We start from the raw sequence: 12,477 nt of genomic DNA, 5'->3' as shown, positions 1-12,477 counted from the left end.
CCCTTTGTGTAATAAGTTACAGAAACTGTTAAACGCACCAACTTAAATAATAAAATACACTTACTGGTGGTGATCCATAAACAACGCCTTTTCCAGACAAAGAGGGAACTACTCCATCTTTCAGGAATAATCTTTGTGTGAATCCGACATTAAACTGATTGAGATTGAGGAAGCTGTCCTCAGCAAAATGTGCTGCACATAGTTTTACATGTGGATTATAATTTTCAGGAACCGAGTTAAACATAAATTGTAACCATTAATCTCCAAGTACAGCATCCCTGGGAAGCCCAAACAAAGATGATTGGACTCCGAGATGAAAATAACAGCGTTTCGACGACATGGCGACAAACACAACTCTTCCTCTTCTCCGTCGGAGCGCAACAAGACCACGCCCCCTGTTTGTGTATTCCTGTGGGCGGAGCTTAGTCAAAAAACTGTGTTAGTGACGTCATTACTGCAGGAACTAGAGGGATGTAGTCCAAATGGGTCGTTCGTTGGAGGCGAATTCTGTTTAATAAAATATCTACCTTGGCATTGAACTTTGAGCTTTAGAATTTAACAGATATTATTTATACTCTAACAACAACATTACACACTAACTAAAGTTTAAAACACGAAGAACGGGACCTTTAAATGACAAAAGCTTTTATTAAATAAAAACTGAAAATATACAAAAAAAAATAGTTTTCAATAGTATAAACTGTATAAAACAACACAGTAGCACAAACACACATGTACGTTTTACTGAAGTAATCGTGGTTTATGCTGATATACGAGTATAAACTGGAAGACTCGTGTGAATCATGTGATAACTGATTCACTCTCTGACAGTCCAGCTGCACAAAAGAACGAATGCAAATGTCCTGCGTGTGTTTGACTGCATCTGATCAGTGTTCAGCCGCCTGCTGACATCACATCAACACCGTGTACTGCTCTGTCTGTGTGTGTGTGTGTGTGTGTGCAGGAACAAAAACCCCAGAGACGCTCCTGTGTGTGTGTGTGAGAGAGAGAGAGAGAGAGTCTGTAATTGACCTATAAATTATAGACACAGAGGAGGATGGGGCGAGTGAGAGCCACAGGTCTGCAGAGAGAGAGAGAGAGAGAGAGAGAGAGAGACGCATCTACTGGTTGAGCTGGAGGAGGGCGAGACACACTAGATTAAGGTTAGTCAAACGCTGTGGCTACAGAAAAGGCTCAGCCTTGGAACGATCCATTGGGAGTATGAAGGTCCTGTGGAATCACAATGGCAGCAGATGGAGGAGGAGGAGGATAAACACACACACACACACACACACACACACACACAGCTTCAAATGTACTGTGAACACCAGCACAACCTGACCTCTTCACCCAAAACATCAGTAAATCATGAAACCACAGAGAACTGAGAGAAAAAAAAAATAGACACTGTTTTGGATAAAGAAATATTTACAATATTCAATACTACTACTATCATGTACAAAATCAGTACTGTTTAAATAATTTTTTCACATTAATGTTATTTAATAATATGTTACATTTTTATCTTATTAATAAAATGTTGATTTTGAATTACAGTAACGTAATAAGGAATATACTTTCACATGCATTTATGTAATTTAAGAATTTATTGCAGTCTTTACAGTCTATGTACAACATTTATAAGCAGCGTAAATACCAATATGTAAATTTTACCATTTAAGATATATATTTTACTTAACATATTAAATTATTCTTCTTAGTAAATTAATAAGATTGTCATTTTTGCTTTACAGTAATGAGGATTTGGGATTAATGAGTAATAATTGGATTTGAGGAACTCAATGCAAAACATCGCCTTCATTAACCAAAATATTTTTGTGTTTCATGATGAATTTGTACATTTTGACAGTTGAACTGAATTATGAATAATTAAACTAGTCTGATTTACAGCTTTCAGATATAATAGATTTGACAATTATTGAACCAAATCTGAATCAACATCGATCTGAACACTACTGTCTTCTCCAGAGCTGAAACTCTCGTATTTAATGAAGTTTCCGTCACTGATTGTTATTTTCCTCTCCATCTCTGTGAAATCTGTTTTGTATAAAGTGCTATAGAAATACAGTAGACTTGAATATTTCTTGTTGATGTAGTGGTGAATTATGTTCACAGCACATCTGACCATCACAGGAGGGAGGGAGGGGGAGGAGCCTGTGTGAGTATTAATGAGGGGGAGGGGCATGTGTGAGTATTCATGAGGGAGAGGAGCATGTGTGAGTATTAATGAGGGAGAGGAGAATGTGTGAGTATTAATGAGGGAGAGGAGAATGTGTGCGTATTAATGAGGGGGAGGAGCCTGTGTGAGTATTAATGAGGGAGAGGAGAATGTGTGCGTATTAATGAGGGGGAGGAGCCTGTGTGAGTATTAATGAGGGAGAGGAGCATGTGTGAGTATTAATGAGGGGAGGAGCATGTGTGAGTATTAATGAGGGGGAGGGGCATGTGTGAGTATTCATGAGGGAGAGGAGCATGTGTGAGTATTAATGAGGGGGAGGAGCCTGTGTGAGTATTAATGAGGGAGAGGAGCATGTGTGAGTATTAATGAGGGGAGGAGCCTGTGTGAGTATTAATGAGGGAGAGGAGAATGTGTGCGTATTAATGAGGGGGAGGAGCCTGTGTGAGTATTAATGAGGGAGAGGAGCATGTGTGAGTATTAATGAGGGGAGGAGCATGTGTGAGTATTAATGAGGGGGAGGGGCATGTGTGAGTATTCATGAGGGAGAGGAGCATGTGTGAGTATTAATGAGGGGAGGAGCCTGTGTGAGTATTAATGAGGGAGAGGAGCATGTGTGAGTATTAATGAGGGGAGGAGCATGTGTGAGTATTAATGAGGGATAGGAGCATGTGTGCGTATTAATGAGGGGGAGGAGCCTGTGTGAGTATTAATGAGGGAGAGGAGCATGTGTGAGTATTAATGAGGGGAGGAGCCTGCATGAGTATTCATGAGTGGGAGGGGTCTGCATGAGTATTATGAGCTTGGTAATATGTTAAGCAGAAAGGAAATATCTGAAGAGCGTTTGCCACAATAGTCTGAAAAAAGCAAAAGCAGTGAACAGAAAAGCCATGCATCATAAAGCAAACAATATAATCACACAGATCCAGCAGAACTCAGAGCAACCCATATTCAATCATAAATGAACAAAGCCTTTGAGAAGAAGCTGATGTGATGTGTAAGCCTGGGTTCAGTACCGCGGTAAACACTGTAACCCAGGCTCAGACGTCAGCAGTGATGCGATTCTGCCATTGTGTGTGTTGAACGCGTGAGCTGCTTCCAGCGCTGATGTCTGTCAGGAGATTAAACGCTTCGTTACTGATAATCAATTGGTGCTAAAGAGCTCAGCGCATCGATCTGATAAATGCTGCAATCGTTCTGTCGTTCAAGCTTATACTGTAAGCGGAAGGATGTCAAATACAGGCTAATTAGAGTTAACTAAAACTGTAGAAAACTATTTGTCACTTAAAATATAATATAGTTATGCTCACAAGACTGATGCTGTGATTTAGAGTAAAATACAACATATTTCCTATATCTCCAACAGTAACTCAATGCCAAGATCAGGAATTTGATTCTCAGGGAATGCATGAACTGATCAAATGTAAACTTTAAATGCAAAGCGAGTTGCTTTGGATAAAAGCATGATCTGTCAGATGCATCCATGTAAAGATGTCATTAGACTCTGAACTGACTCTGAATCTGACTCTGAATCTGACTCTGAATCTGACTCTGAATCTGAATCTGACTCTGACTCTGAATCTGACTCTGAATCTGAATCTAACTCTGACTCTGACTCTGCGAGGGTTTGGCGTGTGTCTGCAGACGCTGGAAGCAGCTGGTTCCTCCACAGGATGATCGTTCCCAGGCTTACCGGCGCTCTCCTGCTGCGTCTCGGAGGGAGCGGACACATGCGGGTCACTCGGATCGCCCTGCGGCTCGGACTCTTTCGGCTTGACCCTGCGGCCCCGGAGCAGAGGGCCCCCAGCGGAGAGAGGAGGGACGGTGGTGAGGAGGCCTGCTGGAGCACAGCACACATCAACATCTGTCTCACACACAACACACACCTCCTATTTCACATCATCTGTGTTCCACCTCCACTGATTGATTTATTTGCTGATTATGTGCGTAACTAGACGAGTAATTTACAGTAAGCTGCTCATAATCACAGAATAAACTCCATGATGTTAGACTCATGTATGACCTGAAGATGAACTACACTCTTAAAAGTGCTAAAAAAGTTCTTCACAGCGATGCAATAGAAGAAATATTTTTGGTTCCACAAAGAACCATCTCTGTCTTACCTGTTTATAATCTGAAGAACCTTCTTCCACCACACAGAAGCTTTTGTGAAACAGATGTTAAAGGTTCTTTATGGAACCATTTAGACACAACAGGTTCTTCTATGGGATCGTGAAGCACCTTTATTTTTATTAAGAGTGCATTAGCTCAAACGGTCACATGAAATTAAACCAAATGCTGCAATGATTATCAAGACGAACCCAACTCGAATCAATCTGACCTAACTAGAGATAACACAGCTGTAACACTAACAAACAACTAGTTAACTCTTCCCCAAAACTGCAGATCTTGAAGGATGATGAAAAGCTAATAATTAATTCAATAAAAACAAAACACTTATAAGGATTAACAATTGTATTTTTATGATATATAATTGTATTCTATATATATTATGTAAACAATATTATTTAGATGAATAAATTGTTATTAAAAGATTTTTAATAATTTTTTTTAAATATCTTGAAACAAAACAAACCAAAATAAATTGATTTATCTACACACATAAAAAAATAACACAATTAATATTAATATTAATATTTTTACAGTACACACACACACACACACACACACACATATATATATATACACACACAACACAATGTTTGGTCATGTTGAGCATTAACTGGCATATTTTGGACATGTGAATATGTTGTTAAACTCTTGAAGTCTTCTAGGTCAGAGGGGTTTGGCTGAAGAAGTTTGTGAACCGCTGGACTAGTTTAACTCAGTTTAATCCACAGATAAACCTTCTCTGTGCCGGTGGCCACTGTTTATCGTCTCCCAGCCGCAGTCATTAACATGATTTATTTAAGAAACGCCACGGGCCGCGAGATCAGTGTGACAGCTCTATTTTATAATTCATTTTCCACAGCCAGAAGAAGAGCCGACGAGGACGATGACACACATACGAGAGGAAATCAGCTCCCAGCAGCCAGCGTCCTTTAACTAGTGAAACAGAACGGGAAGCCAGCCGTCCAGACGGAGGAATATGTGCTTATAAAGCTAAACAGGCACACGTATGAGAGGTTTATGAAGGAAAAGGAAACATCAAACACATTCACACACAGAATAAATGAAGTACTGGAGGGACAGACACACAGATGCTAATGAAGCTCAGGAGAAGATGGTTAATATCAATAATAAACACCAGCGCATGTAGGTCACAATCACTGCTTCAGCCAATCAGATTCACTCTGGCTGCCGGGGGAGGCCTGCCAATCATGTGTGTGTGTGTGTGTTTGTGTGTGTTTAGCCTGATTGTATTTCATGAATAATTTCTGCTGGTCTTGGGAGAACCCCTGAGTGTTTATTCCCTGTAAACTGTCATTTGCATTCGACTGTTTCTAACCCACAATCCTTTGCTCTACGAAGCGCTGAGATCCTTCCAATTAGTGAATGAAAGGTCAGAGCGACTCTAACTACATCTACACACAGGAAACACGGGAGACACTGACCGCGTGCAGCATTCTGGGTAATATCGCTCACACCCTGCTGCCTGCGCTGATGCTCTACAAGAAAACGAATCAGAGAAATGAAACGTTTGCAAACAGAGAGTCAGATAACGACGAGAGAGATGAGAGAAGAAGAGCTTTACTCACCATTGAGAGCCACGAACGAATCTGGAGACAAATGAAAAACCTGTTAATTGGTTGAAATGTAATTGTCTCTCTCACACACACACACACACACACACACACACACACACACACACACATCATTTATTACTGAATTAAACTAACGACACATTTAAAACTGCGGCAGCAGAAGATTTAACAGCATCATACCAGAGCTCAGAAATAACTCGAGTGTGTCTGAAGATGACTGAAGACTCGTTCACACCAGTGCTGATAACATAACCATAAATATGAAGATTTACCAATCAAAACTACACGTCCACAAGACAACTACAATTCTTCTCTTACTCAGGGTTTGTGTCTTGTGTTCTAGTATAAATATATAAATCTTCTTGAATCAAGATGCATTCACTGTACAAGTAACATGATTTAAGATATTATGTCTTGTTTCTAAAAAAATAATAATCAAAATTGGTCGTTTTTGCTTAAATAAAAAAGCACAAATATCTGCCAATGGGGTAAAAAAATTATAATCTTAATTCAAAGGTTAAACAAGATAATTTTTTGCCCCCTTGGCAAATATATAGCTTTTGTTTTTAAATAAAAACTTTTTTTATATATATATCTTTTACAGAAAACAAGACCTAATATCTTGTGTAAAGACACTGATAGCTGAAACTAACGAAATCTGTGTGCGGAAGTGTTTCACTCCAATGCGAAATTTGAGATTGCATAAATTCATTTTAGAATGACAAAACTTCGCCAAAGATACGGCACTTAAACAATATCATTGAAATCACTGACAGCCAATCAGAATCCATTCTGCTGTACAGAGCTTGTGCATTTAAAGGGACAGACGATAAAACTGCAGTGTCATTGGGATAAACAAATATAAAAAACTCTGAGAATATCAAGCCCAGGCTACAACAATCATGATAACGACAGTGTTGTTTTGTTGTTCAATGATGTAAACTTACATGAGCAACTTGAAAATGGATTAAGGCTAGAAGGGATACAGCTGCGGCTACTAGGCATCCCCACATAAATAAAGCATAATTAATCACAATGTATGACAATAATTACTGTTTTTGCATTATTGTAAGGGGTAGGTTTAGGGTTGGGGTAGGTGTAGAAGCTGTATCCCTTTCAGCCACAACCTTGAAAATGAGTTAAATCTGTTAGCAAAACCCAAATTAATCAATTCTTATTAGAATAGCAATTATTGGAATCAATTTCCAGCTGATGAATAATTAAAACATTGACAGCCAATCAGAATCCATCCTGCTTTAAAGAGCACAAGCATCTAATATAGTCGTCGCTGTAGTCCCTGGTGTGAACGAGTCCTCTTGTCAAGTGCAGAAGTGTGTGTGTGAGTGCATGTGTGTGTGTGTGTGTGTGTGTGGGTGTGTGTGGGTGTGGGTGTGAGTGTGAGTGAGTGCAGCTGTGTCTGAGTGTGTGTGAGTGTGTGTGTGAGTGCAGCTGTGTCTGATGAACATCCAGCGCTCAGTAAACGGGTTCTGCTTACTTTGGCAGTCACCCAGTCCATCTGTGTTGCCCTGTTCCACGTCCTGTTCGAATGGCCATCTGTGCACACACACACACACACGCAGTGAGCAAGTCACTTCAACATCTCCATTTCACACTCAATGACTTCAATCTCAACTACATTTTCAAACAATATTAATACATGTTTGGGTGAATCAATCATTCAAACAATATCATGAGAAAATGAAGCAGAAAACAGGATTGTAAATGTGATGTGAATATTAATAAAAACTCCACAGATGTTTATTTCTGAAGTTTCACTGATGCTGGTTGGATTGTGATAAAGAGCGGCCCGTTATCATTCAGACTGTCCAATTTAAAACCGGACGGATGGCTGCCCTACTTCTTTCTCAGGGTCCATTTCATAAAAAGCTTTTTCTGAAACGATGGGGAAAGCATCAAGTCAAAAGCCTTTGAATTGCAGACACAGATCGTATCCCATAATCCTTCACTTTACAGAAATTGCACAAACCGATCTCACATAAGCTTTGTACAGCTCGCTTTCTGAAGTGGAAATCTCAATCAGAACAGAAATAATAATAACATCGTATAAAATGTACGCTGATGAGCTCACATGACGACGGCAGCGGAAACATGCAGTGCGTTCAATATGCTATATTAATAAATAGATGAGTTATGGAGGCTTTCTGGGGTCAAACACTCTTTTCCAGATGAGAAACTCCAGCAGCTCAAACCACAATGCGAGGAAAGACTGACATCAGTGCTTGGCACACACAATCTATAATTACAGACTGAAAATGAGCTGCTTACTTTGTGTCCGATGAGATTTCTTTACAGGCGCCCTCTGACACCCAGCCACAGTACGGGTCCCTGGAGGCGATACAGGACCTGAGAGAGACACACATGAGGGGTAAATGTGGAGAAAAGCCAGCGGTCTGTGTGAACAGTTCAAATAGAGAGAAAGAATACGCACTTTTTGCACTTTCCATGACGTTCACAGCGGGACAGCGGGACTTTGACCACACATGAGGTGAAGGCCACAAACAAAGAGTGACTCCTGCTGTCGATCTGCATGCTGATGATGCGCTTGTCCTCCACGCCATCAATGCTGCACCTGAACACCACAGATTCACATCAGATTCACTCCAGATCATTCGACAGATTCACATAAGGTTAAGTCAGATCATGACAGATCATTCGACATATTCACGTCAGATAACTTGACAGATTCACACTAGATCAATCTTCAGTTTCACACCAGATCACTTGACAGATACACATCAGAGCACTCTTCAGATTCACACCAGAGCAATCTTCAGATTCACACTAGATCACTCATCAGATTCACACCAGATCACTCGACAGATTCACACCAGAGCACTCTTCAGATTCACACTAGATCACTCTTCAGATTCACACCAGATCACTCTTCAGATTCACACCAGATCACTCGACAGATTCACACCAGAGCACTCGACAGATTCACACCAGAGCACTCTTCAGATTCACACTAGATCACTCTTCAGATTCACACCAGATCACTCTTCAGATTCACACCAGATCACTCTTCAGATTCACACCAGATCACTCTTCAGATTCACACCAGATCACTCGACAGATTCACACCAGAGCACTCGACAGATTCACACCAGAGCACTCTTCAGATTCACACTAGATCACTCTTCAGATTCACACCAGATCACTCTTCAGATTCACACCAGATCACTCTTCAGATTCACACCAGATCACTCTTCAGATTCACACCAGATCACTTGACAGATTCACACCAGAGCACTCTTCAGATTCACACTAGCGCACTCATCAGATTCACACCAGAGCACTCGACAGATTCACACCAGAGCACTCTTCAGATTCACACTAGATCACTCATCAGATTCACACCAGATCACTCGACAGATTCACACCAGATCACTCTTCAGATTCACACCAGATCGCTCTTCAGATTCACACTAGATCACTCGACAGATTCACACTAGATCACTCGACAGATTCACACTAGATCACTCGACAGATTCACACTAGATCACCATAAGACTCACACCAGATCACTCGACAGATTCACACCAGATCACTCGACAGATTCACATCAGATAACTCAACAGATTTACATCAGATCACTCAACAGATTCACACCAGATCACTCATAAGAGTCACACCAGATCACAACAGATTCATACCAGATCACTCGTCAGATTCACACTAGATCACTTGACAGATTAACACTAGATCACTCTTCAGATTCACACCAGATCACTCGACAGATTCACACCAGATCACTCGACAGATTCACACTAGATCACTCGACAGATTCACACTAGATCACCATAAGACTCACACCAGATCACTCGACAGATTCACACCAGATCACTCGACAGATTCACATCAGATAACTCAACAGATTTACATCAGATCACTCAACAGATTCACACCAGATCACTCATAAGAGTCACACCAGATCACAACAGATTCATACCAGATCACTCGTCAGATTCACACTAGATCACTTGACAGATTAACACTAGATCACTCTTCAGATTCACACCAGATCACTCGACAGATTCACACCAGATCACTCGACAGATTCACACCAGATCACTCAACAGATTAACACTAGATCACTCTTCAGATTCACACCAGATCACTCGACAGATTCACACCAGATCACTCGACAGATTCACACCAGATCACTCAACAGATTCACACTAGATCACTCGACAGATTCACACCAGATCACTAGACAGATTTACATCAGATCACTCATAAGATTCACACTAGATCGCAACAGATCACAACAGATTGACAGATAATGACTCTAATGTCTTCTCTACTTTTAAATATACAAAAAATTTCTGAGCCAAAACTGTAGTAAATTCGATAAATGTTTTTTTTACTGTAGACTCACATTTGCTTCATGTGAAAAGTTTGTTGCTTTGCATCCAGTTATGCTAAAAACCTAAGCTTGTTACTATTCAGAAATGTATATTTATGATCATTGTTAAAAAAACAATGCAAGCATCTCTCCAATATTCAAGCAATAATCCAGTATATTGGTTTGTACATGGTAAATCGCAATACTGTGGTACTGCTGTGTTGCTTTAATAAAAAAAATATATTTTCCACTTTGCTTACTAATCCAGTCCTCTCGCAAACCTGGCATTATGCATTACACATATTGTTAGCTCTTAGACAAATTGATTTGCTCCTCTTTTGTTAATAACTTTGGATAAAAGCATCTTCTAAATGCTAAAATGCTAATAAAGCAGATAAACATTTTAGCGAAGAGGTTAAATGCAGCATCAATGTCCTCAAAAAGCCTGGTGGGCAGCGCTTGCCTGTTCATTCCACTGTGAGGTGGCCATCAGACTCTCTGTTTACTTTAATCATTCAGTGAGGCCTGGCGGTCCAAACCAGCAGTGCTCTTTAATTTACTAACCACACGCTGTAACCTGATAAACGGGTGTAAATGACAGAGCGGCTCATCCTAATGGAATACACACTTCTCTGGGTTGTAGACGCTCAGCTCCTCCAGAAACAGGCTGTCGTTCAGGAAGCCACTCCGCATCTTGGCCAGGAACTTCAGCACGATTCCTCGCTCTGATCCCAGGAAAACTACGGTGTGGTTGTGATGAGGGCCGGCGGCGTTATCCACGGCTATACGTGTCAGACGATATCTGCCAGAGACACAGAATACAGGTTACAATGCAGTCTTAATTTCATTCATGAAAACTATGACTATGAACAAAGACAAGACTGACATTACTAAACACTGTAACTATCAACTTGCATTATCTTTGATGAAAAACAAGACTAAAATGTATCTATTTTCTTCAACAAAAAAAGAAAAAGACTAGAAAAAACATCTCAACCTCCACATGTTTTCATGATTGTCTTAAGTGATTTCTCAAATGACACCAATCATGATCAGTAATCACCATTATAAGTTTGAGGAGAATAATTGTGATTATCAGTTTGACCATTATGCAGCAGGACTAAAATGTCTAAAACTAGACTAAAATTCTAAAATTTAGTAAATATGACCATTGACAACAAAACCAATCATATGGGGCAGTTTTGAAAAAAATAAATAAATTTTGAAATTGAGATTTATACATCCTTTGAAAGATAAATTAATGCACTTTCCATTATTACATGGTTTGTTAGGATAGGACAATATTTAGCAGAGATTAAACTAATTAAAAATCTGGAATCTGAGGGTGCAAAAAAAAAAAATTAACATTCTTAGAAATGCATATTACTAATCAAAAATTAAGTTTTGATATATTTAGAGTAGGAAATTTGATATTCTAATTATTTTTGACATAAAAGAATAATCTATTATTGTTGGCTATAGCTACAAATCTACCTGTGCTATACTTATGACTGCTTTTGTGCTCCAGGGACACATATAATGAAAACTAAAAAGGACATTCAACACAGGACTAAGATTAAAAACGATGAACAAAATGAACTCTATTACAATGAAATTTCCATTGATTTTCAGACTCGTCTCTCGCTTAAAGAATTAAAGCGTTATCTGGCAACTGTCATTCCAATTAGCAGCTCATCTCAGTGTTAATCAAATGTGTGTATAATTTCCAAAACCGTATGCAAATACATTTTCAGAGTGATTAAAACTGGCAAGATGGAAATTAGACGACAAATAAATTATACATGTTTTTTCATCTTTCCAAATCTGTGCAGTCTTTGAAGCCGAGAGAAACGGATACAGGCACTTTTTCAATAACTCTGTTTTACTGGGGCAAATTTACACAAACCCAAATGAGCAGAAACTTATCAGACTGAAAGCAGACGTCGTTTCAAAGAGCCTCGTTCTGCTAGAACAGATAATTCTCCCATAATCCACTTCATTATAGGAAGACAGACGGCAGTCTTTCACTGTGCTTTTGCTTTTTATAGAGAAACATCATCTTTCCTTCAGGGTCGAGCTGATATAATATAATGATTCATGAAATATCTCCAGATACTCATGAATCACTCAGGCTTCGTGTCTGAATCTCATGCAAATGACTCGATTCATTCACGCAAGTGAGCAGCGCT

The 12,477-nt window shown here is 39.6% G+C and overlaps 1 protein-coding gene across 4 annotated transcripts in view; it reads right to left on the bottom strand.

The window, feature by feature from the left end:
- Window positions 1–12,477, bottom strand: part of LOC132098173 (semaphorin-6A-like) — a 57,444-nt gene that overhangs the window by 8,862 nt on the left and 36,105 nt on the right. The window contains exons 13-19 of one of the 4 annotated variants that reach the window (XM_059504345.1): window positions 10,917–11,090; window positions 8,372–8,512; window positions 8,209–8,286; window positions 7,418–7,476; window positions 5,917–5,937; window positions 5,773–5,826; window positions 3,891–4,034 (exon numbers count right to left, since the gene is read on the bottom strand). In XM_059504345.1, coding sequence (XP_059360328.1) covers window positions 3,891–4,034; window positions 5,773–5,826; window positions 5,917–5,937; window positions 7,418–7,476; window positions 8,209–8,286; window positions 8,372–8,512; window positions 10,917–11,090 — 671 coding nt within the window. Of the gene's footprint in view, window positions 1–3,890; window positions 4,038–5,772; window positions 5,827–5,916; window positions 5,938–7,417; window positions 7,477–8,208; window positions 8,287–8,371; window positions 8,513–10,916; window positions 11,091–12,477 lie in introns of all 4 variants that reach the window. The other 3 variants (XM_059504346.1, XM_059504347.1, XM_059504348.1) reach the window with 3 other exon arrangements.

The sequence above is a fragment of the Carassius carassius genome, chromosome 21 (genome assembly GCF_963082965.1).
Source record: "Carassius carassius chromosome 21, fCarCar2.1, whole genome shotgun sequence".
NCBI lineage: Eukaryota > Metazoa > Chordata > Actinopteri > Cypriniformes > Cyprinidae > Carassius > Carassius carassius.
This window is presented reverse-complemented; position numbering and strand designations above follow the sequence as displayed.